Source organism: Piliocolobus tephrosceles, chromosome 16 (assembly GCF_002776525.5).
Source record: "Piliocolobus tephrosceles isolate RC106 chromosome 16, ASM277652v3, whole genome shotgun sequence".
Classification (NCBI taxonomy): Eukaryota; Metazoa; Chordata; class Mammalia; order Primates; family Cercopithecidae; genus Piliocolobus; species Piliocolobus tephrosceles.
The window spans coordinates 34260308-34285626 of record NC_045449.1 but is presented as its reverse complement, the minus strand read 5'-3'; the positions used below and the strand labels follow the sequence as shown (position 1 = coordinate 34285626).

At 38.3% G+C, this 25319-nt stretch overlaps 1 protein-coding gene across 5 annotated transcripts in view; it reads left to right on the top strand.

The window, feature by feature from the left end:
- The window catches only part of VMP1 (vacuole membrane protein 1), a 142304-nt gene that overhangs the window by 35678 nt on the left and 81307 nt on the right, over positions 1–25319 (top strand). For 2 of the 5 annotated variants that reach the window (XM_031934274.1, XM_023204650.3), the window contains one exon: positions 21689–21856. In XM_031934274.1, the coding sequence (XP_031790134.1) occupies positions 21689–21856 (168 nt within the window). The other 3 variants (XM_023204651.2, XM_023204654.2, XM_023204653.3) reach the window with 3 other exon arrangements.

The window sequence follows — 25319 nt, the reverse complement described above, 5'->3', positions numbered from 1 at the left end:
ACATTTAATGCATATTAATTATAAGTATGTGAAAAGAGAAATTTAAAGGTATACTGTAATTGTGCTGCAAGTTAAATGAGATCTTCACTTTATCCAGGTGGGTTGCTGGTGCCCGTGGTTGAATGGAAAGAGAAGGGAAATTTATAAAGGGCTAAGAATGCTTACAAAACAAAACAAAACAAAAAATTATTAGAGCTGGGCACAGTGGCTCATTCCTATGCTTCCAGTGCTTTGGGAGGCCAAGGCAGGAGGATTGCTTGAGACCATGGGTTCAAGACCAGACCTAGCAAGACCCCATTTCTAAAAAACACATAAATAAATAAAAGATAAATAAATTAACTGGGTATGGTAGCATGTGCCTGTGGTCCTAGCTCCTTGGGAGGCTAAGGAGGGAGGATTGCTTGAGCTCAGAAGCTCAAGGTCACAGTGAACTATGATTGCACCACTGCACTTTAGCCTGGGAAACAGAGCAAGACCCTGTCTCAAAAACAAAAATAATACTAATAATAATAGGCTTTATTGTTTAGTGTAGTTTTAGGTTTACAGAAAAAGTGAGCAGAAAAGATAGAGGGTTCCAATTCACCAAGGGTCCCTAATCCCTGGGCCACAAACCGGTACTGGTCCCTGGCCTGTTAGGAACCAGGCCACACAGCAGTAGGTGAGCCGGTGGGCTGGCAAGCAAGTGAAGTTTCATCTGTATTTGCAGCCACTCCCTATCACTCGAATTACTGCCTGAGCTCTACCTCCTGTTAGATCAGCAGCAGCATCGGATTCTCATAGGATCTTGAACCTTATTGTGAACTGAGCATACGAGGGATCTAGGTTGCATGCTCCTTATGAGAATCTAATGCCTGATAATCTGAGGTGGAACAGTTTTATCCCAAAACCGTCCCCCACGTCCACAAGTCTATGGAAAACTTGTCTTCCACGAAACTGGTTCCTGGTGCCAAAAAGGTTGGGGACCACTGCCATACACCTTTCCCCACCACACAGTTTCCTCTATTATTAACATCTTATATTACTGTAATTTATTTGTTACAATTGAGGAACCAATACTGATACACTGTTAACTAAAACCCATAGTTTATGGGATCTGCTCTTTGTGTTATACAGGTCTATGGGTTTTGACAAATGCGTAATTGTCATGTGTATACCTATAGTATCATACAGAATAGTTTCACTTTCTTAAAATGCCCTGTGCTTCACCTGTTTTTTTCATTTCCCCAGCTGCCCCCAAACCTTTCACAACCACTGATATTTTTACTGTTTCTATAGTTTTGCCTTTTCCACAAGACACTATAGTTGGAATTACAGGGTATGATCCTTTTCTGACTGACCTCTTTAACTTTGCAATATACATTTAAGGTTTTTCCTTGTCTTTTTCTGGTTTGATACCTCATTTCCTTTCATCACTATTTAATAATATTCCACTGTATGGATGTACCACCAGTTTGTGTATCCATTCACTTATTGAAGGATATCTTGTTTGTTCCCATGTTTGGCAATTATTTTTTTAAAAACTATATATATATGCTATATTTATAAATATATAAAAATATATTTATTTTCTGATAGATCATGAGTATTAATATATACTCTATTGATAGAACATGAGTATTAATTACTAATATATGGAAAAAACTTGGCTTGTTTAAGGTTGTTTGCTAACCTTATATCCTGCAACCTTGCTGTAATTGCTTAATAGTTCCAAGACTTTTTTGATGATTCCTTAGGATTTTCTGCATAGATAATTATGTCGTCTGTGAACAAAGACAGTTTTTCTACCTTCCCAATCTATATACATGTTATTTCCTTTCTTATTGCATTGGTTAGGTTTTCAAAATAATGTTGAAGAGGAGTCATGGAAGGGCCATACTGCCTTGTTCCCAACCTTAACAGGAAAGCCTCTAGTTTCTCACCCTTAAGTATGATGTTAGCTGTAGATATTTGTAGATATTATTTACCAAGTTGAGGAAGTACCCCTCTATTCCAAGTTTGCTGAGGTTTTTATTTATTTATTTTTTTAAATCATTATCTGTTGGATTTTGTCCCCCAAAACCCACTGTTTCAGATGATAGTGTCTGGAAAGCCAATATTTGACCAGGTGCGGTGGCTCACGCCTGTAATCTCTGCACTTTGGGAGGCCGAGGCGGGTGGATCACTGAAGTCAGGAGTTTGAGACCAGCCTGACCAACATGATGAAACTAGTCTCTACTAAAAATGCAAGAAATTACCGGGCGTGGTGGCAGGCGCCTGTAATCCCAGCTACTCAGGAGGCTGAGGCAGGAGAATCACTTGAACCTGGGAGGTGGAGGTTGCAGTGAGCCGAGATTGCACCACTGCACTCCAGCCTGGGCAATGAGAGCGAAATTCCGTCTCAAAAAAAAAAAAAAGGCCAAAAAGAAATAAAGGCCGGGCATGGTGGCTCATGCCTGTAATCTCAGCACTTTGAGAGGCCAAGGAAGGATCCCTGCTTGAGACCAGGAGTTCAAGACCTGCCAAGGCAACATAATGAGACCCCATCTCTACCAGAAAAAAAAAAGAGAGAGAAGGAAAGAGAGAGATGAAAGAAAGAAGAAAAGGAAGGAAGGAAGGAAGGAAAGAAATTCAATATTTAGAAGCTTGAGGAGAAATCTGTTAAATATAAAAGAAATTTAAAGAGAAATCTAGTATATGCCATTTCCATTTAACCAAATGACCTTTAGTTCTTACACCTTTTTGATCCTGACTTCCATTTAGGATCCCCTGAGTTTAACAGGGAGAATGAAGAAGAAAGAGCATTTATAAAATTTAATTTGCAGAGAAGCAAAAGGAAAACAAAAGCTATCACTGGTCTTCATTTTTTAATTGACTGGTGGGGGTGGAAATCAGTTTGCAAGAGGTTAAGCACTACTAACAACAAAAAAGGCAAACATCATTGTCATACTCATGCTAATACTAGCTGGTCAGTTCTTTTATTTTTACTCATGTTTGGTGGCCATTTTGTGGTACCCATTCTTATGGGAAGATTTTTCATCCCTACCTTACTGAACTCCAGCCATATTTTTGCTTTGACCAATGAAATGTGAGCATAAGTGATAGCTGTTGTTTGAGATCTTTGTGTTGTTTGTTATTATGTCATAATCTAACCTATCCTGACTGACAGACAGCTAACATTTATTGAATGTTTACTAGGTGGTAGGCTCTGTGAGCATCACTTTAAATGAATTATCTCACTTAGTCCTCCCAAGAGCCAAGCTAGTCAATAAACAATAGCAAGTGTAAAAATTTTAATTAATAAGTGTAAACTATTTACTTGTGAACTTTGGCAATTATAGAAAACAGTAAAATAAATCAGAAGCAAAGCAGAGTTAAAAGTTTCAAAATTTGATCTGGGTTTTTACTTAATAGAAACAATTTCAAATAATCTCTGGTTAGATTTTTTTAAGCTTATACCATTTTCTTGCTGATTAGTGATCAACAGAGTTTTATCCTTATTGGTCACTATTTCTTTTCTTTTGTATGTTGGAAATGCAGTTGTGTTTAGGATGTCCTAATTACACTTACTTTCATTTTCCAGGCTTAACATAATCCTCTCTTAGGGAAATGTGACATTCTCGTATTCTATTTTGTGCTGATGAAACAGGCACCTCTGCCATATACCCATATAACTAACCCTCAACAAAGAGAATAAATGATCATATTGGGAGAGTAGTCTAGTGAGAAATATGGGCCTCCTTTTGACAATAGTTTGTGGTGAAAAAGAAACCAATTTTAACAGACAGAAAAAATGTAATTCATTATTTATTATGGCTGTCTTTACTGGAAATCATAACTTAAAAGTGAAATATGAATTTTTTTTTTCTGAATAGGCAAAATTTCCCAATTAGGTTTTTGAAATTTGTGTTTAGAATGAATGATTCATAGAGTGTGGAAGGTATCTTTTTTGGAAATATCATTTAGTAAATTATAATTAGTTGTGTACTAGTCACCTAAAAGACTTACTAAATTTCCTAAAATATTAGATACCTGCGTGTTTGGCTTTAAAATGGAGAATTTATCTAAGTTTATCTGTAAACAATTTCATTTACATTTATTTTTTTTAATTTATTTGTTGAGACAACATCTCGCTCTGACACCCAGGCTGGAGTGCAGTGGTGTGATCTCAGCTCACTGCAACCACCGCCTCCCGGGTTTGAGCAATTCTAGTGCCTCAGCCTCCCAAGTAGCTGGAATTACAGGTGTGCACCACCACGCCCAGCTAATAGTATTTTTAGTAGAGACAGGATTTGGCCATGTTGGCCAGGCTGGTCTTGAACTCCTGGCCTCAGGTGATTCACCTGCCTCAGCCTCCCAAAGTGCTGAGATTACAGGCGTGAGTCAATATGCCTGGCAATATTTTTAGATATAACTGAAAGGTTATAACTTGAAATTAAGATGTCTTAGAAGTCCTCATCACTTCTTTAAATGTTACAAGTAAAACTTAGTGTTTATTTGATCATTAAATTTAATGAAAATCATCAGGGAAAAATTACTAACCATCAAGTTTTATAAATTGGTTTGAGTAAAGTGTGAATTGAGTAATTTGCAGAGACCAAGTACCTAGCCCAGAGGGACAAGTTAAGATACTGTTTATGCAGGAATAGTGGTTGCCAACCAGAAAGGAGGAGATGAAGGGGAAGTAAATAAATTTTTTCTGCCCATGTATTATGGAGAGTTGGTTGGGCTACTGGGTTACTTGGTTTGTTCTATTAATTTTAATAGTTAAAAAGTGGGTTTCAGGAGGCCTGTTAATTTCCCAAAGCACTATACTTGTTATATATCATTGCAAATAAGCTTCTTTTCTAGCAAGAAAGAGCCTATAGTGTTCATCTGATTCTCTAAAGACTGTGAAATGTTAAGAACCATTCTTCTAGAACTTTTTTTTAAAAAAAAATCTATGTTTGGCTGCCACTAGGTGGCATTGCTAATACAGCCAATATACTGTATTATAGTTGCAGTTTCTATTCTGGATAAATATATGTGTGTAGAGCAACTTCACCCAAAAACCAAGCCATCAAATGGCTCTACTAAGCTAGGAGACATATTCTGTTATTTACCTGTATTCATGCCTGCCTAAAACGAGTTTACGCATGTAAGTAAAAAGGGCATTTCTTAATAGTTTTTCACATTCATTCATTAATTAGTTCAGCAGTTAATAGTCTGCCTTTCTGGCCAGCTTATGACTGTAATCCCAGCACACTGGGAGACTTGATGCCAGGAGTTTAAGACAAGCCTGGGCAACAAAGCAAGACCCTGATTTTTTGTTTTTTGTTTTTTCTTTCTTTTTTTTTTTTTTTTTTTTTTTGAGATAGAGTCTCACTCTGTCGCCCGGGCTAGAGTGCAGTGGCACAATCTCGGCTCACCACAACCTCTGCCTCCCAGGCTGAAGTGATTCTCCTGCCTCAGCGTCCTAAGTAGCTGGGGTTACAGGCGCGTGCCACTACCACCCAGCTAATTTTTGTATTTTTAGTAGAGATGGGGTTTCACCATGTTGGTCAGGCTGGCCTTGAACTCCTGACCTCGTGATCCGCCTACCTCAGCCTCCCAAAGTGCCTGTAGGCGTGAGCCACCACGGCCAGCTGATAAATTTTTTAATATATGTTTAAAAGTATCATAGAGTTAGAAGAGAGTAAAAGAATTATAAGACTAAGATCTAAGTTATACAGGAAACCCAAAAAAGAGAGACTGACCAAGGATAGGCCCTGATTAACCTGCAGGCTTTGAATTTGAACTCTAAAGAGCCACACTTTAAAAGAAGTGATGAACTAGATAAAAGTCAAACTTCACGGGTAATGAAGCTCAAGTTTAATTTTTTTTTTTTTTTTTTTTCGAGGCAGAGTCTCGCTCTGTCACCCAAACTGTAGTGCAGTGGTGTGATCTCAGCTCACTGCAACCTCCACCTCCTGGGTTCAAGTGATTCTTATGTCTCAGCCTCCCAGGTAGGTGGGATTACAGGCATGCACCACCACACCTGGCTAGTTTTTGTAGTCTTAGTAGAGGCGGGGTTTCACCATGTTGGCCAGGCTGGTCTCGAATTCCTGACTTCAGGTGATCAGCCCCGTCAGCCTCCCAGAGTGCTATGATTACAGGCATGAACCACCATGCCCTGCCTACTCTTATTGTCTGCTTAGAATTTTAAGTGGCCCAGCCCATCTACCCACTAGAAGCAAACTTGTCTGGAGGAAAATAAAATCATCCTAGGTTTTACATTACCTCTACTTAACTTACTGTTGTATTCCAGCTATCTAGAACAGAGCCTAGTACTCAATAGGTGCTCGACAAATATATGTTAGATATATTAATGTAAAATAGAATCTTTGCAAAGCCTATGAGAAGAGAGATAGAATAACTGGACTTCTTTTATTGGCAAAACAGTCTGTTCCTGACATCTGAGTCTTATTTGTGACAGTTGATGAAAAATTACCTAATCTATATATAGCTTTTTCTTAATTTGCATAATAATTTTATATTAAATATCAGTACATCATTTTATTTCTCCAGCAAATAAAAGTGCATCTACTTTTTGCTGTGTAAACATTATGCTCTTTGCATTCAGTTTACTTAAATGTAAACAAAAAATAGGGGCAATGAGTGTTTTTTTTTTTTTTTTTTTTTTTTTTGAGATGGAGTTTCGCTCTTGTTGCCCAGGCTGGAGTGCAGTGGTGCCAGCTCGGCTCACTGCAACCTCTGCCTCCTGGGTTCAAGTGATTCTCCTGCCTCACCCTCCCAAGTAGCTGAGATTGCAGGTGTCCACCACCACACATGGCTAATTTTTGTATTTTTAGTAGAGATGGGGTTTCACCATGTTGGCCAGGCTGGCCTCGACCTCCTGACCTCAGGTAATCCACCCACCTCGGCCTCCCAAAGTGCTGGGATTACAGGCATGAGCCACCACGCCCATCTCAATGAGTGATTTTTAAAATCATTTTATTCAACATATACTAATATGCTTATGTCTCTGGTTTATCTTTATAGTGAGGTATATTGTACTTTGAAATTAGAAATTAATAGCATTTGTAAACTGCATTTCCTCTGTTTTTAGTTCTTATGCAGGCATATTTTTGTTCATTTATTTGCTATCTGCCTTGAACAAATTTTGCCTAGCAAGTAGTGCAAGTTACAAATTTCATTCATTTACCTTATTTGAGTTTATATGTAGATTAGGTGCAAAGAAGCTTCTGGGGCTGGCAGATTTTTCCAAGATAGCATTTTTTAAGCTCTCTTTTATTACATATTGATTCCCCAAAATCCATTGACAGATTTATTTTAGTCTTAGCAAACATTCAGGTTTCCTTTTAGAAGATCTGGTACATGAGCGATTAGAAATGCTTATTTATTCTCTCATGTAGTGGAAATTATATCCCGAGTAAGAATAATAAGTTAATGTTTGCATAAAGAGAACATAGCTGCTGTTGACCTCTTTGGTTCATCTCTGTGCAGCCTGTTTTTGTGAGTCAAAATTTCTACCTTAATAATGGTCTAGACCGGTGCAGTGGCTTATGCCTGTGATCCCAGCACTTTGGGAGGCTGCAGTGGGTGGATCACCTGAGGTCAGGAGTTTGAGACCAGCCTGGCCGACATAGTGAAACCCTGTCTCTACTAAAAATACAAAAATGTAGCTGGGCATGGTGGGGGGGGCGGCGCCTGTAATCCCAGCTACTTGGGAGGCTGAGGCGAGATAATTGTTTGAATGGGGGAGGCAGAGGTTGCGGTGGCCTGGGCAACAAGAGCAAAACTCCATCTCAAAAAAAAAAAAAAAAGAAAATTAGCCAGGCATGGTGGCACATACCTGTTATCCCAGCTACTCGGGAGATGCTGAGGCAGGGGAATCGCTTGAATCCAGGAGGCGGTGGTTGCAGTGAGCTGAGACTGCTCCCCTGTACTCCAGTCTGGGCAACAAGAGCAAAACTCCGTCTCAAAAAAAAAAAAAAAAAAGGTCTAACCCAGGGCCAGAGAGCGTACTTTCTCTTTTTTGTTTTCTTTTATCTTCGTTTCTTTTTTGAGACAGAGTTTCTCTCTGTTGCCTAGGCTGGAGTACAGTGGCATGAATATGGCCCACTGTAGCCTCAACCTCCTGGGCTCAAGAGATCCTCCCACCTCAGCCTCCCAAGTATCTGGGACTACAGGTGTGCAGCACTACACCTAGCTGTTTTTTGTTTTTTAGGGGTAGAAACGGGGTCTCTCCATGTTGCCCAGACTGTTCTCAAACTCTTGGACTCAAGAGATCCTCTCACCTCAGCCTCCCAAAGTGCTAGGATTACAGGCATGAGCCACTATATCCAGCCTCACTTTTTCTGTAAAAGGTCAGATCTGTAGCTATTTACACATGGTGGGCTATCCAGTCTCTGTGCAACTACTCAGATCTGTCATTGTAATGAGAAAGCAATTACAGACAGTACATAAATGAATGAATGTGGCCGTTTTCCGGTAAAACTTTATTCATGAAAAGAGGTAGCAGGCTGGATTTGGTCTGCAGTTTGTAGTTTGTTAACCCCTGCTGTAACTCACTGAATGACAGTAGTACACCAGAAGAAACATTTTGAGCCTGGGAGCCTTAATTAGAGCTAGCTGTCTTCTAAGGATTTTTGTATGACATCTGTGTATTTGGTTCACCCGTTTGCCAAATAAGTACTATCATTTCTCGCTTCTTGATCAAGAAATAACAGGTTTAACATGATGCTTTAGAAAAGAATATAGTTGTGCATATGCTTGAGTTGTATAAAAAAAATTAAGAGTTAAAAAAAATGCTTTTTATGAAGGGAAAAGCAGAAGAATTTCTTCCAAATGAGCTGTCTGATGACAGGAAGATTTGGTTCCAGTTTCATGTAACCATTGGTATGTTCAATTCCTCTTAAATACCAGATTTTACAAGATTGCAACCATTTTGAGGAATAAATAACTTATGGATTAAGTTTAGATGTCATGTGTAGGATGAACATTTTCAAAGATCTAAGGTACCACCGTTGTGAAATTACAATGGATTAGGGATTTTTGTTAAGTAGATTTTTAGCTGTTCTTATTTTTAAAAAGTAGCTATGTAAGATGATAGACATGTTAATTTGCTTTACTATAGTATAACCATTTTGTTATCTGTATGTATACTATAGCATCATATTGTAAGCCTCAATTATGCACAATAAAATTTATTTCTAAAAAGCATAGGCCAGGTGCAATGGCTCGTACCTGTATTCCCAGCACTTTGGGAGGCCAAGGCAGGAGGATCACTTGAGGTCAGGAGTTCAAGACCAGACCAGCCTGGGCAACCTAGTGGGACCCCGTCTCTACAAAAAAAATTTTTTAATTAGCCAGGTGTAGTGGCATGCTCCTGTAGTCCCAGCTACTCAGGTGGAGGTTGAGGCCAAGGTTGGAGAATCGCTTGAGCCAAGGAGGCTATGATCGCGCCACTGCAGTCTAGCCTGGGCGACAGAATGAGACCCTGTCTCAAGAACAAAAAAAAGGTGTAGATGTTGTACGCAATTAGGAGAAGTGATGGGGTTATTTCCATAGCCACCTTGTAATTATTTCCCACTAACAGAGAAATATGATTCATAATTCTCTAATTAACCAGGTTAACAAAAACAGGAACTTCGGTACTTGACTATGAGAAATGTATTCTGGATATGCTCCTTATATGCATGTACATTATGATTCATCAAGTTACCAGACAAAAAGATGATTAAAGAACCATTTGTAAACTGTATGTAACATTAAGGATTTATAAAGGCTGTTCTTAATAGCAAAGGAGTCCATCAGCTACAATTTACTCTCCTATATAATGTGATGTACAATTTTTGACACTAGGTGGAGCAGTTTCCTGGCAAAAGGCTTCACAAAGCCCTATATCCCTTTCAATCAAGCCCAGCTTCTAGACAAAGAATTGTAAAGAGAAGAAAAACTGTCGACAATCATTTTATAATTTAAAAAGATACCCAAATATTTAGCTATAAGTAGAAGGCTGAATATATTTTACAATTTTTCTGTTTGCCATATATTTTAACCATTGGATTTTCTCATGTTTTAAGTGTTAGAGTTTTACTTTCTAGAAGCAGTTTGGAAGTAGAAAAGTTGGGAACTATTCAGTTACATTGTAGAACAGATCAGGTTTTATTAGAAGCTTGTAACATCAAGGAGTTATCCTTTGAATGATATCTGTGAGCCATTTGTTTCATATGACCATTATTATAGAAAAAACTTGACTCTTTGTTATCAATTAGATACAAAGAAAGTTGTGAGATATGTGCCCCTGTGTAAGATTTAGAGGCCTGTTTCTGCTTTAAAGTTTGGGATTCTTTCATTATTAAAATATGTGTTAAAAATTGTACATTTACCCTGAAGTGCAGGTCAATTGATGACTAAAAAGAAAACAAAAAAAAAAATTATACATTTTAAAAATCTGATGTCTTAATTGCTTTTTCATATTTATAACCTCCTCTGTACATGGCACCCTAAGGAAGAAGTACTGTATAGTATTCTGCACTTTTAAAAGCTGTTTTTTCCTTAGGTATAGACATTTCTGCTATTTTTTGACTCTTGGCTATTGCTGAAAGTAAATATTATTTGGAAAACTGCATTGATATGGGTTGAAATAAAATAGTGAAATAGTTTCAGTAAGTGAAATATTGTAGTAGTTGTTAATACCATAAAATTAAAAAAAAATTGTTAGCCAGCTTCTTCCCTATCAATTCAGCTTGACTTCTGAATATTCCTTTATTGCTCACTTGTCTATCTTCCTTTTAAGACAAAAAAGAAATTGCCAAAAGTTAAGGCTCTGGAATGACTTGATACCAGACGCTTATAACTATGGCTGTAAGCATGCAGTGACTCAGTGCTGTTTCAGGAAGACCAACAGACCCTTCTTAGAAAAAAAATCTATTTGCCTTTTGTTTGATGAAGGCATGAAAGCTCTTCTCTCTGTCTTTCCCTAAGGAATGACTCATATATTAACTCTGCTGAGCATCACCACATCAAAAGAAGAAACCAAGGTCTTCAGGACATTGGGCTGGGTTTTTGCCAAGGAAAAGGGGTATGCACAGACTGGGTAGCTTCCTGCCCTTAAGCGTATTAATGTATGCTTAAATGAAAGACAAGAAAATTTAGTTTAGCTTAAATTTGTTGTTGGGCATACATTTTAAACAATTTATACTAGCCCCCCCTTTTTTTAACAGCACTCTCATAAATATATAGTTCATTTCTCCTGAATACTTCAGTCAACTGTATGATCAAAAGTTGTTTGGGTCTAGAGAACAAAGGCGAAACATGCCTTTTTTTCTTTTTCTTTTTCTTTTTCTTTTGTTTTTTAGATGGAGACTCACTGTGTCACCCAGGCTGGAGTGCAATGGCGTGATCTTGGCTCACTGCAAACTCTGTCTCCCATGTACAAGCTATTCTCCTGCCACAGTCTCCTGAGTAGTTGGGACTACAAGCATGCACCACCACGCCTGGCTAATTTTTTGTGTTTTTAGTAGAGGCAGGGTTTCACAATGTTGGCCAGGCTGGTCTCGAACTCCTGACCTCGAGTGATCTGCCCACCTGGACCTCCCAAACTGCTGGGATTACAGGCATGAGCCACCACGCCTGGCCAAACATACCTTTTAATATGGATTAATTCAACATAATAAAAATAGCTTCAAAGACAGTACCTTATAACTTGGAGCATGAACTAATACTATAGAGTTCATATTTCTTTTGTTTTGTCCAGCAATTTTACACTTGCACTTTTATAGTATAATCTCATATTTCTACCCTATGACCTAGGTAACTGTCATTATTAGGCTTTTTGTTAAATAAAGGAGATGAGATAGAAGTTACCAACAGTAATTTACCAACAGATTTAGAAAACTGAAATCCACATTAATGCATGCCCAGGTTCCTGCTTTTTGACAGTTTGTTTCTTTGTTTTTTGTTTTGGTTTTTGGTTTTTGGTTTTTGTTTTTGTTTTTGTTTTTAGACAGGGTCTTGCTCTGTCGCTCAGGCTGGAGTGCAGTGGCATGATCATAGCTCACTGCAACCTTGAACTCCTGGTATCAAGTGGTTCTCCCATCTCAGCCTCCCAAGTAGCTGGGACTACAGGCATATGCCACTACACTGGGCTAGTATTTTTTCTTAGTAGAGACAGAATTTCACTGTGTTGTCTGGGCTAGTCTTGAACTGCTGGGCTCAAGTGATCCTGCTGCCTCGGCCTCTCAAAGTGTTAAGATTACAAACGTGAGACACTATTCCCAGCCTTTACTGCATTTTGTAAAGAGAGACCAGAGGCATAACTTGGGACCTTCTTCACAAAAAGAATATAAACACTGGTTAAACTTGTCAGTGCCCATTGGGAATCGATGTTTTACACTCTAGCCTTCTAGATTTATTTGCTGTAGATTATAACCTCGTTTTTTGACTCTAATGATAAAAACAATGATTAAAAAAATTCTGAGGAGAATTTCTGTGTTTGCAAAAGGGTTTCGGAAGTCCCTTGAAAGAAAACAAAGGTTTTGCAAGTCATACAAACAATGATTTGTCATCTTCTTTTGTTTGTTTATCACCCAGATATTCCTAATGAATCACATTCCAGACTAACCACTGACTGCTTTTGTTCCTTAGTGAAGAAGTGTGGCAAATAAATGTTTTCCCAGTGAATCAGCACAGGATTCTTGATTTTATTACCTTTGCCCTAAACTTTCCAGACAAAACTAATTGGAAATTTTGCCTTTGGGATCTCACTTGACTTCTGTGTATAGATGATGGATTAGGCTATGAATTGACATTACAGATGTTGTCCAAACAACTCCAGTCTTTAGGAATGTTTTATCAGTTCTGAGGGAGCCGTCTAGAGTGGAAGAATGTCTGTCTGTTTTGTCTGCTTGCCTTCCTTAAATATACTCATACACACACAACACACATTCTGTAATCTTAATGTGATGTTGTATTCTTCATCTTGGTTGATAAATATACTTGCCTAAATTAGGCTAATAAATTAACTAATATGAACATTTTAGGTCTTTCATTTTTAAATGATGTCTCTGTAAGAAAGGACCGTAAAGTAAACCCAACAGTATTCTATCTTTGATCTTTTGGATGATATACTGTTTTTCTTGATGAAACGTAGACATGAGTATAACCTTTTCAATCCTTTAAATGCTACACAGTGTGTGAAGAATTACAGTAAATCATGAGCGAGCTGCTATAGTATAAATCCAAAGAACTTGAAAAGTTCAGAATCCGGAAAATGTTTTACTTACTTAAAATTAAGTAGCAGTGTACATACTAGTTTATCATTTTACTAATATGATTTTTTCACAAATTAAAGTATGAATATATTCACCCCTTTCTTACTATGACCCTAATTAGTGTTTGTAGCACAAGGATTTCTTTCTCTGGGCTTACATAGATACTACATTATTATCAGAAAACTATTTAAAACTCTTCACTATCAGATTAGGATGAAGAGAGAGAGGGAGAGAGAGAGAGAGATGTGATTTTGTATAATTTTACCTTTCTAGGACAATTTTTTTTTAATTCTAAGTTTCTCTTAGAAAAACTAATAGTGTCTTATTATTCTTGAAGCTAGAGTAAAAATTGATTACATAGACTTATCTCAGTTCGGTTTTTTTCTAATCACTGAAACTCATGAAAGAATGTAAATCATGGAAATGTAACTTTTTAAACATATGTAAAAGGAGTTTTTAAAAGATAAAATATATTTTTCCACAGACAAATACCTACATCTGCTCTTATTAGAAATCTTACCCTTTCATCTAAGTATGGTTTGCTCTCACCCAGACATACTCTTGCCTGGCCAAGCACTACATCTTTCATCCTGGACAAGGCAAAATTATTCCATTACCAATCTTTGGAAAATATAATGTAATACAGCTCATGAGACTAGATATATGGAACTCTGAAATGAAGCAAATCCAGATGTCCAATATGTTGAAAATAACTGAGCTATCTTGTTGATTTGACTTCATCTAGAATAACTATACTGAGTTACCAAAAATAAAACAGGCCTTTATTTGCCACTTTTCTTTATCTTTTTTTTTTTTTAAGATAGGGTCTCACTCTGTCGACCAGGCTGGAGTGCAGTGGTGCGATCTCAGCTCACAGCTACCTTGACCTCCCAGGCTCAAGCAATCCTCCCACTTCAGCCTCCCAAGTAACTGAGACTGCAGGTGCACACCACCATACCCAGCTAACTTGTTTTTTTGTTGTTTTTTTTGTTTGTTTTTTTAAAGAGACAGGGTCTCACCATGTTACCCAGGCTGGTCTCAAAACTCCTGGGCTCCAGTGATTCTCCAGCCTCAACCTCCCAAAGTGCTGAGAATACAGACGTGAGCCACCTGCCTGGCCTATTTGCCACTTTAAGACATACTCCCTGTATTGATCTTTACCTTGCCACATGTCACATCCTTTTAAATGTGTTCAGACTCATTTTATAGCACAGCATATGGTCTGTCTTGGCAAATATGCCATGTGTACTTGAAAATAATATATATTTGGCTCTTGTTGGGTGGTATTTTCTATATTATTCAAATCTTCTGTGTCCATACAATTATCAGTGTAGTTGTTCTATCAGTTAATGAAATATAGATGTTGAAGTTTTCTACTATGTATGTGCCAGGCATGGTGGCTCACATCTAATCCCAGTGCTTTGGGAGGCCAAGGCAGGAGGATCCCTTGAACTAAGTTTGAGACCAGCCTGGACAACATAGGCAGACCCTGTCTCTACAAAAAACAGAAAAATTACATGGGGCCAGGTGTGGCGGCTCACACCAGTAATCCCAGCGCTTTGGGAGGCCTTGGTGGGAGAATCTCTTGAGCCCAGGAGTTTGAGACTAGCCTGGGCAACATAGGGAGACCCATCTCTAAAAATAATGAAAAAAAAATGATATGGGCCAGGTGCACTGGCTCATGCCTGTAATGCCAGCACTTTGGGAGACATTGGTAGGAGGATCCCCTGAGCCCAGGAGTTTAAGCAACATAGGGAGACCTGTCTACAAATAATGAAAAAAAATTAGCTGGGCTGGGTAGTCTGGCTTACACCTGTAATCCCAGCACTTTGAGACAGATAGATCACTTGAGCCCAGGAGTTAGAGACTTAGCCTGGGCAGCAGGCAAAACCCCATCTCTACAAAAAATTAGCCAGGCGTGGTGGTGCACACCTGAAGTCCCAGCCACCCAGGAGGCTGAGGTGGGAGGATCACCGGAACTCGAGAGGTTGAGGCTGCAGTGAGCCAAGATCTTGCCACTGCACTCCAGTTTGGGTGATGGAATGAGAGACCCTGTCTCAAGAAAAAAAGAAAAAAAATTAGTTGGGTGTGGTATCTTGCACCTGTGGTCCCAGACAGGTGGATCACCTGAGGTCAGGAGTTCAAAACCAGCCTGACCAACATGGTGAAACCCCATCTCTACCAAAAATACAAAAATTAGCTGGGTGTGGTGGTGGGTGCCTGAAACCCCAGCTACTTAGGAGGCTGAAGCAGGAGAATCACTTGAACCTGGGAGGCAGAGGTTGCAGTGAGCCGAGATCGCAGCATTGCACTCCAGCCCGGGCAACAGAGTGAGACTACATCTCAAAATAAAATTAAATTTAAAATAAAGTAAAATTTCTAGCTATAATTGGGGATTTGTTCATTTCTCTGTTCTCCCTATATTGCCCAGGCTAGTCTCAAACTCCTGGGCTCAAGAGATTCTCCCACCAAGGCCTCCCAATGTGCTGGGATTACTGGTGTGAGCCGCCACACCTGGCCCCATCTAATTTTTCCATTTTTTGTAGAGACAGGGTCTGCCTATGTTGTCCAGGCTGGTCTCAAACTCAGTTCAAGGGATCAGTTTTTTGCTTTATGTATTTTCACATTCTGTTATTGGGTGTATACACAATTAGAATTGGTCTGACTTCCTGAGAATTAGACCGTTTATCATTGTGAAATGTTCCTGTGAATCTCTGTTAATATTCCCTGTCCTTAAATCTACTTTGTCTAATATTAATTTAGCTACTTTATCTTTTTTATGGATTTTTTTAAATGGTTTTTCTTTTCCCGTCTCTTTACTCTTTCTTTTCTGGGTTCTTAATATTTAAAGTAGGTTTCTTACAGACAGCATATACTAATCCAGTCCAACAGTCTCTGCCTGAATTCGTATGTTTGGTCCATTTGCAATTAATGTAGTTATCAATATAATTGGGTTTAAGTCTGCCCTCAAACTGTTGTATCTAATTTTTTATTCCTTTTTCTTTTTTCTCTGCCTTCTTTTGGACTGAGGGGGGTTTTTTTTTGTTTTGTTTTTTTGTGGGTTTTTTTTTTTTTTTTTTTGGTATTGAATTTATTTGCTTGTTTATTCTACTTCTTTTAAAATTTTTAGTGGTATAGTTAGGTGTAGTGATGCATGCCTGTGGTCCCAGCTACTCGGGAGGCTGAGGTATAATCTCATGAGCGCAGGCAGTCAAGACTCCAGTGAGCTGTGATCACACTACTGCCCTCCAGCCTGGGCAACAGGGTGGGACCCTTTTTCAAAAAAAAAAAAAATTAAAAAAATTTTGTGGTTGTCCTAAGGTTTGCAATATGCCCCATTAACTTACCGGGTGAACAATGAAGTATTATTTTCTCATTTTGTATATAATGTAACAAACAACCTTATAATAATGTTCTTTATTTTCCTCCTCCCATAATTTATAATTTATGCTTTAGTTGTCATACATTTTACTTCTTATTCATTTTACTTCCTCATATGTCATAAACCCACAGTACTGTTTTGAAATATATTTTTTTGAAATATATTTTCCCTAGGGCCCGATTCACAGGTATTTTTTTCTTCAACACTTTAAAGAAGTAATTCTGATGTCTTTTGGTTTGCATAGTATTTCTGATGAAAAGTCTAACCTGTTTTTCTCTGTAGATAATATGTTATTTTTATCTCCTTTATTTATTTTATTTTTTTGTGTGTGAGACAGAGTGGCTCTGTCACCCAGGCTGGAGTGCAGTGGCACGATCTCGGCTCACTGCAAGCTCCACCTCCCGGGTTCACGCCATTCTCCTGCCTCAGCCTCCCAAGTAGCTGGGACTACAGGCGCCCGCCACCACGCCTGGATAATTTTTTGTATTTTTAGTAGAGACGGGGTGTCACTGCGTTAGCCAGGATGGTCTCGATCTCCTGACCTCGTGATCAGCCCTCCTCGGCCTCCCAAAGTGCTGGGATTACACGCGTGAGGCACCGCGCCCGGCCTATCTCCTCTATTGTTTTTCAGACTTTTCCTCTTATCATTGAATTACAGCAATTTCATTACGACATGATTGTGATGATTTTTAGCAGTTTGATTATGTTTTATTTTCTTTTTTCAAGATGGCTTCTTGCTCTGTCGCCAGGCTGGAGTGCAGTGGCACCATCACGGCTCACTTCCATCTCCACCTCCCAGATTCAAGCCATTCCCCTGCCTTAGCCTCCACACCCAGCTGATTTTTGTATTTTTAGTAGAGATGGGGTTTCACCATGTTGGCCAGGATGGTCTCGATCTCCTGACCTCATGATCTGCCCACCTTGGCCTCCCAAAGTGCTAGGATTACAGGTGTGAGCCACCATGCCCGGCCTATATGTTTTCTTTTTATTTCTTTTTTTTCTTTTTCTTTTCTTTTTTTTTTTGTATTGGCGTCCAGTGATGAGATCTCAGCTCACTGCAACTTCTGCCTCCTGGGTTCAAGTGATTCTCCTGTCCCAGCCTCCCCAGTAGCTGGGATTATACGCACTTGCCACCACGCCCGGCTAATTTTTTGTATTTTTAGTAGAGATAGGTTTCACCATGTTGGCCAGGGTGGTCTCGAACTCCTGACCTCATGATCTGCCCACCTTGGCCTCCCAAAGTGCGGAGATTACAGGTGTGAGCCACTGCACCCAGCTTATATGTTTTATTTTCTTTGTGTCAATCGTGACTGGATTTGTTCAGTTTCTTAAGTCTATGGATTGATATTTTTCATCAAACCTGCATCTGTTTCTATTGAGCAATATTTCTTTTGGTTATAAGTTATATATTGCTGCCTCGCATGTCTAGTAATATTATATTGAGTGCTAGTAATTTTTAATTGAATGCTAGATATGTAGTGTTAAACTGTTGCTTGTGTGGATTTTGTCTTCCACTATAGAACACTGATGTGTGGGCAGGGTGAAGGGGGCAATTAAGTTACCTGTGGATCAGCTTGATCTTTTTAAGACTTGTTTTAAACCCTGTTAGGGTTAGACTAGAGTAGCTTTCACCTTAGGACCAGAAGGAAAGGTCGTACCTACCCAGGCATGACCTTTCTGGGTTGAATGCTGAGTCTCTCTACTCTAGCTGGTTGATCACAGATGTTTCCCAGGCCTGTGTGAACTCTGGGAATTGGTCAGTTTACAAATCCCCAGTAATTGTTCTTTTCCCGGTGGTTTTTTGCCTGGACTTGTGTTCTCGCCTTAGCATACGGTGCAGCTTTGTGTGCCAGAGTCTGAAGGGGACCCCTGTGCAGATTTCTAGAGTTCTTTCTCTCTGTGTACCTTTCTCTTTTCTGGTATACTGCCTCATAAATTCTGACTGCCTCAGCCTCCCTGAATCCTGAACTCGTGAACCCCAATCTCATTCTCAATTCAGCAGGAGCAACATGCTTTGTTTGGGCTCTTCCTCTTTTGACCATGGCATTTTTGGCAGGCGTGGAATGTGTCTACAGACAAGAAGCCAGAGTCAATGTATGGTTTCTTCATTTTTATCCCTTCTCTTGGTAATCAGAGCCCTGTACTGCCTGTAGTACAATGTCTAAAAAGAATTGCCCCATATATTTTGTCCAGTTTTGTAATTGTTTGCTATGGAAATGAAAGTCTAGTATCCGTTACTTCATCCGGTCCTGAGGCAGAAAACCTTCAGCCATCGACCAGGATCCTTAACCCATGTTCCCTGAAGAGTTGGAACCTGCTGCTCAGTAAATGTATAAATTTTATATCCTGTGGCAGATTTTATCCAGTTAAGCTTTTCAATTAATACTATAGCTGTTTGGGTCTTTACTCTCTTGTTTCTTTGTTTAGTATGGTTAAAAATGTGACACATATTTGCTATATTGTAGTGAGACTTGTAGTTTTTAGAAAATATACTTTAAAAGTAGTTTGAATTCTGTGTAACTTTTAAAACTTTTAATCAAAAAATTTTTTTAGTTTTTGTTTGGATTTTTCATATAAACATTTTTTCATTCAAATTGGTTATATTTAGAAACCATTAAGCTATAATGTTGAATAGAACTTGTGAGGTTTCCTATCACTTAATATAGTTTAAACTATGAACAAAGGACAAGAAACTGAGTTGTTAATGTTCATTTTGTCTGGGAACCACCACATCTGCCTCAAAGGCTGAGTAATCATGACTTATTAGTGTGGTTATGGAAAATATATGTCAGTTTAGTTGAGTGAATGAACAGACTTCTTTAGAAGAAAAAATTCTCAAATCGGAGACTTGAGAAAACATTCTCAAATCAGATTGTTGAAAATTTCCCTTTTCAGAATTACTAAAAATTAAAACTATGAAGAACTTTTATTTTATTGGATAATGTGTTTAATCTGTTAGGATACATTTTTTATATTTCTGGAATGCAAATATAGCTTTTTCTTTCCTATATATCCCAGAAATCTCATTATTTTAGCTCCCAGGGCAATTTTATTTTTTGTTCACTTGAAACTCATTTCTAACTTTAGCTGTAGACTGTACCTGTAGCCAAAGAGGACATTACCTGGGTACAGCATGGACAAACTCTTAAATTTTCTTCTTTTTCACTTATTGGCATTCATATGTCTCTTTTGTGTTTTCTAACAGTAAAGGTGGAAGTTACAGCTGATTTCTTTTTATCTTTTTTAAATTACGTCTGACAGCTATAATTGTAGGAGGAGAAATGCTTCACAAACTATGCAGTTATTTTGAATGTCACAAACTTTGGAGTTTTTTTTGTAGTATCACAAAATAATTCTTTTTTCCCCTAACTGTGAAATCTCTTGTGTGCACCTAGTGTTTAAAGAAACAATTGTAGATTTCATGGTTAATCATAAGTTTTCAAAAATCTAGGTAATCAAAGTATTCTTTTCAAAATCTTCTATACTTATTTTAACAGTTTAATATTTCTGCATTTCCAAGAATTAAAAGTCCCCCAAAAGAGGAACAAAGGCTAAAACTTCACATCGATTTTTTTTGATCCAGAAAAAAACTAATAATTAACTGATTCAGTGCCAAGGATTTCGTTTTTTAGGTATTATTTTAACAGAAAATGCCAATTCTATTTAGAGATAAATATCACATGTGTGAATGACTTTGTATTTTATATTAACATCAAACAAAATTTTATTATCTTGGTAGTAGAATATCTTAGTTTTATTTTTATCACTAGATTTTATGTGCTTTGAACCACAGATTCTTCCATCATGTGATCTTAAAATACTTTCTTATACACAGAGCCGACTTACTTTTCTGTGGGACTGACTCATTTATGAAAAATCATTGGAGAAACCTTTAACAGAAATCTTCAGATTCAGAAATACTCGCACAATATAGTTACTAATAAAATCTCGTGTGTATATATGTAAATAATTTTATTCTACAAATAAAGTATTTCTCTTCATAATAGCTGATGGCTGCTAGTTACTGTATGCTAGAGGGCATCTATCAACCTATGCTTAAGGGACCCAGGAATGTATATTTTAACCAACTCCCTAGTGTGCGGACCCCTCGTCTTGTGCTTTTAGGAACCATTGTGTAAAACTCATTGATGCTGGTTTCACAGTTACATTTTTGCTTTATGATCTCACTAGGAAAGGTTACGTGAGGTGGTACATCACCAACTGTTTTTAAGTAAGGACATAAAGTGATATTCTCAAATTGTGCCTAAAAGAACAGTGGCTCAGAAAGTTGTTTTTTTAATAAAAGGAATAATCTAACAAATGAGAAATATAGATACATAAAATAAAAGTCAAGCAAGGAATTAGATCAGTGGTTGCCGGGGACTAGGACTTGAGGGAGGGAATTGGCCACAGAGGAACACAAGATATTTTTTTTTTAATAAGGCATGGGGCCTCGTTCCATCATCCAGACTGGAGTGCAGTGGCACAATCATAGCTCACTACAGCCTCCAACACCTGGGCTCAAGCAATCCTCCTGCCTCAGCTCCCGAGTAGCTGGAACTACAGGCACATGCCACAGTGCATAGCTAATTTTTTAAATGTTTGTAGAGATGAGGTCTTGCTTTGTAGCCCAGTCTGGTCTTGAACTCCTGGCTTCAAGCAGTCCTCCTGCCTCAGCTTCCCACAGTGGTGGAATTACAGGCATGAGCTGCCGTGCCTGGCCAAGGGATCATTTTTGCAGTGATGGAAATGTTCTGTATCTTGATTGGTGTAGTTATATGGCTGAATGTATTCGTCAAAGCTAATTGAATTGTAGACCTCAAATAAGTGACTTATTATGTGTAAATTTTACCTCAATAAATCTGATTTTTTTTTTTAAGTCAACCAGGAAGAGATTCTGGGAAGGATTATTTTCTTCGTGTTACTAACTGCATCTTGAAATTATTTAGAATTATTTTGTTCTTTGAAAGCTAAGATTTTTATTATATGGTAATTAATATACTATTAAAATAACATGTATTGATAATTTTTTAGTAGTTCTCATCAGAAGTTTCTTGTATTTGTTTTATAGGGTCCACATATAGCCTCAGTTACATTAGCTGCTTATGAATGCAATTCAGTTAATTTTCCTGAACCACCCTATCCTGATCAGATTATTTGTCCAGATGAAGAGGGCACTGAAGGAACCATTTCTTTGTGGAGTATCATCTCAAAAGTTAGGATTGAAGCCTGCATGTGGGTAAGATATGCATTTTCATATTTCTTTAATACTAACCTCACCATCTTGACAGTGTGTTGTACCTTATTGAAATGGAATCTGAACATATTCTTTGTCAGTGAATGATTCAGTAAGTAACCAGCTATCTACTTCTAAGGCAAAAGAAACCTTTTAGAGCATCTCCTCTTCATGAATGGCATTGGGAAAAAAGGCATGAACCATATGTATCACAAAGCAACTGAGGCCAAGTAGACTCCAGCAGGGAAAGGGAGTACAGATGATGGAACTACAGCTGAGCCTTGAACAACGTGTGGGTTAGGGTTGCCAACCCCCTGTGCAGTAGGAAATCCACATATAACTTTTAACTCCCCAAAAACTTAACTACTAATAGCTTCCTGTTGAACAGAAGCCTTAATGATAAATAGTAGATTAACACATATTTTGTATTTGTTAATATAGTATTATATACTATGTTACAAAGAAAATTATGAGGAAAAGGAAATATATTTATTATTAATTTAGTGGAAATGGATCATCATTTCCACTCCATTTGCATGTTGAAGAGATTGAGGAGGAGGAGGAGGGAAAGAAGGGGTTGGTCTTGCTGTCTTAGGGGTGGCAGAGGCAAAGGAGGTGGAGGAGGTAGATGGGGAGCCATGAGAGGCACACTGATTATAACTTGTACTGGCACAGTTCAAATCCATGTTGTTCAAGGGTCAACTGTATACTACATTATAAAATTTGTTCCAGTATTTCTATACCTGATAAACTCTTAGAATTTGTCTAACAGTTATGTAAAATATATATAAATATTAGATTGGTAATATATAGTTATATATAATTATTAGATTGGCAAATGTCATGTCTTACTCTTTTAATTTAAAATTTTTATTTGGCAAATACAAATTGTGTGTGTATATGTATGTATACATTTATTTATTTATTTATTTGTTTGTTTATTGAGACAGGGTCTTGCTCTGTTGCCCAGGCTGGAGTGCAGTGGTGCCATCTCGGCTCATTGCAGCTTCAACCTCCTGGGCTCAAGTGATCCTCCCCATATGTCTTAGTTTTAGATTTAAAATACTGTGTTCTGGTTGGACCTGGTGGCCATCCCTGTAATCTCAGCACTTTGGGAGGCCAAGACAGGCAGATCACTGGAGGCCAGGAGTTCAAGATCAGCCTGGTCAACATGGTGAAACCTTGCCTCTACTAAAAATACACAAATTAGCCGGGCATGGTGGCACATACCCGTAATCTCAGCTACTCAGGATGCTGAGGCATGAGAATTGCTTGAACCCTGGAAGTAGGGGTTGTAGTGAGCCAAGACCCGCCACCACTCTCCAGCCTGGGCTACAGAGCGAGACTACATCTCAACAACAACAACAAGAAACTACTGTGTTCTTAGAGGACTCATTTCATTTTCTGAGTTGTTATAATGCTAACTAAAGTAAGGTCAGACATTTCTTAATATAAACCAAGCCTTATTATAGTGAAGGTATCAGGCTGTATGGTCATATATGGCAATTTTACTTTCAGTTGTTCCAGTTATTCTTTTTGTGGTTTGCTTAAGTTTATTTTACAAAATTCTTTGGACAGCATGTTAAGTGGCAGATGGATTCTAATCTACACAATTTTTTTTTATGCCTAAATTTTTTTTTTTTTTTTTTTTTTTTGAGATAGTCTTGCTCTGTCACCCAGGGCTGAAGTGCACTGTTGCCCAGGGCTGAAGTGCAATAGCACCATCTCAGCTTACTGCAACCTCCGCCTCCCAGGTTCAAGCGATTCTCCTGCCTCAGCCTCCCAAGTAGCTGGGATTACAGGCACCCACCACCACACTTGGCTGATTTTTTGTATTTTTAGTAGAAACAGGGTTTCTCCATGTTGGGCAGGCTGGTCTCGAACTCCTGACTTCAGGTGATCCGCCTGCCTCGGCCTGCCAAAGTGCTGGGATTACAGGCATGAGCCTCCTCACCCAGCCCTGTATGCCTAAATTTATTCAGGTATCCATAGGAATAATTCATTGGTTAAAGACTTCTGTTTCCATTTGAGTTTTTTTTAAAACTCATTTGGATTTGTTATGTTCCTGTAATTTTTTCCCACTAACAATTTCTTAGGAAATTAAAGATTATGGAACAAATCACTTACAAATCTTAACTCATTAAAATGAGCATGAATACCATACCCTCAGAAGAAGCAGTTTTGAAACACAGTTAAGTGTTAGCAATTATGTTTTGCTTTAAAAGAATTATAAAGGAAATACCATAATGTTGAATTTGTTGAATACGAAAGACAGGAAAAATTGTCATGTTTCCTGTTGCTCTTTTATAAACACTGGTAACAAATTTATTATACTATTTGCATATGCTTTATAAATTTGATGACATTAGTCTTTTGATGAAAAAAATGTTAGAATAACAAGATACTTGGAACATGCTAGAAAAGGGACTTTGTATGTAAATTTGTCTTTTTTTCTTAATATTATACTTTTATTCTTTCAAAAATTATTTACATTGCTGGATTAACCTTAAGGCCAACAAATGAAAACCACAATCTCAGCTGGCCGTGATAACTGCCTCCTCCAAATTTCCATAGTATATATTGTCTGTCGCGCTTATTAGGCCTGGCTTTATACATGCTTTAAATTAATTTGGCTGGTATGGTGGCTTTCTTCTCCAAATAATATTTAGGATCCTAAAAAATATTAAATATACCTTAAATATATTAGCATCACAGTAATCAGCATGAAGTTTTGCACATAGGGCTGGGCACAGTGGCTCACTCCTATAATCCCAGCACTATGGGCGATCGAGGTAGGTGGATCACTTGAGGTCAGGGGTTTGAGACCAGCTTGGGCAACATGGTGAAACCCCATCTCTACTAAAAATACAAAAATTAGCTGGGCATGGTGGCTCACACCTGTATTCTCAGCGACTTGGGAGGCTGAGGTAGGAGAATCACTTGAACCCGGGAGACAGAGATTGCAGTGAGCCAAGATTGCACCTCTGCACTTCAGCGTGTGCAACAGAGCGAGACTCCATCTCAAAAAAAAAAAAAATTAATTTTTTTGAAAAAGTTTTGCATGTAGTATAGGAATGTCAATAAATACTGATTAATAGGTCAAATGTTTGCTCTTCCTTCTTTGTAATTGTCTAGTTATATTAAAAAATACAGCACACACTAAGTTATGTTTAAATTTGTTAATATTTTTCTCAACATTTACAAGGACAGTCTTCAACAAATGGTGCTGTGGGCTGTGTGTAGTGGCTCACGCCTGTAATCCCAGCACTTTGGGAGGCCAAAGCAGGTGGATCACCTGAGATCAGGAGTTCAAGACCAGCCAGACCAACATGGGGTGCTACTCAGGAGGCTAAGGCAGTAGAATCACTTGAACCCGGGAGGCAGAGGTTGCAGTGAGCTGAGATTGTGCCACTGCACTTCAGCCTGGGCAACACGGTGAGACTCTGTCTCCAAAACAATATTAATT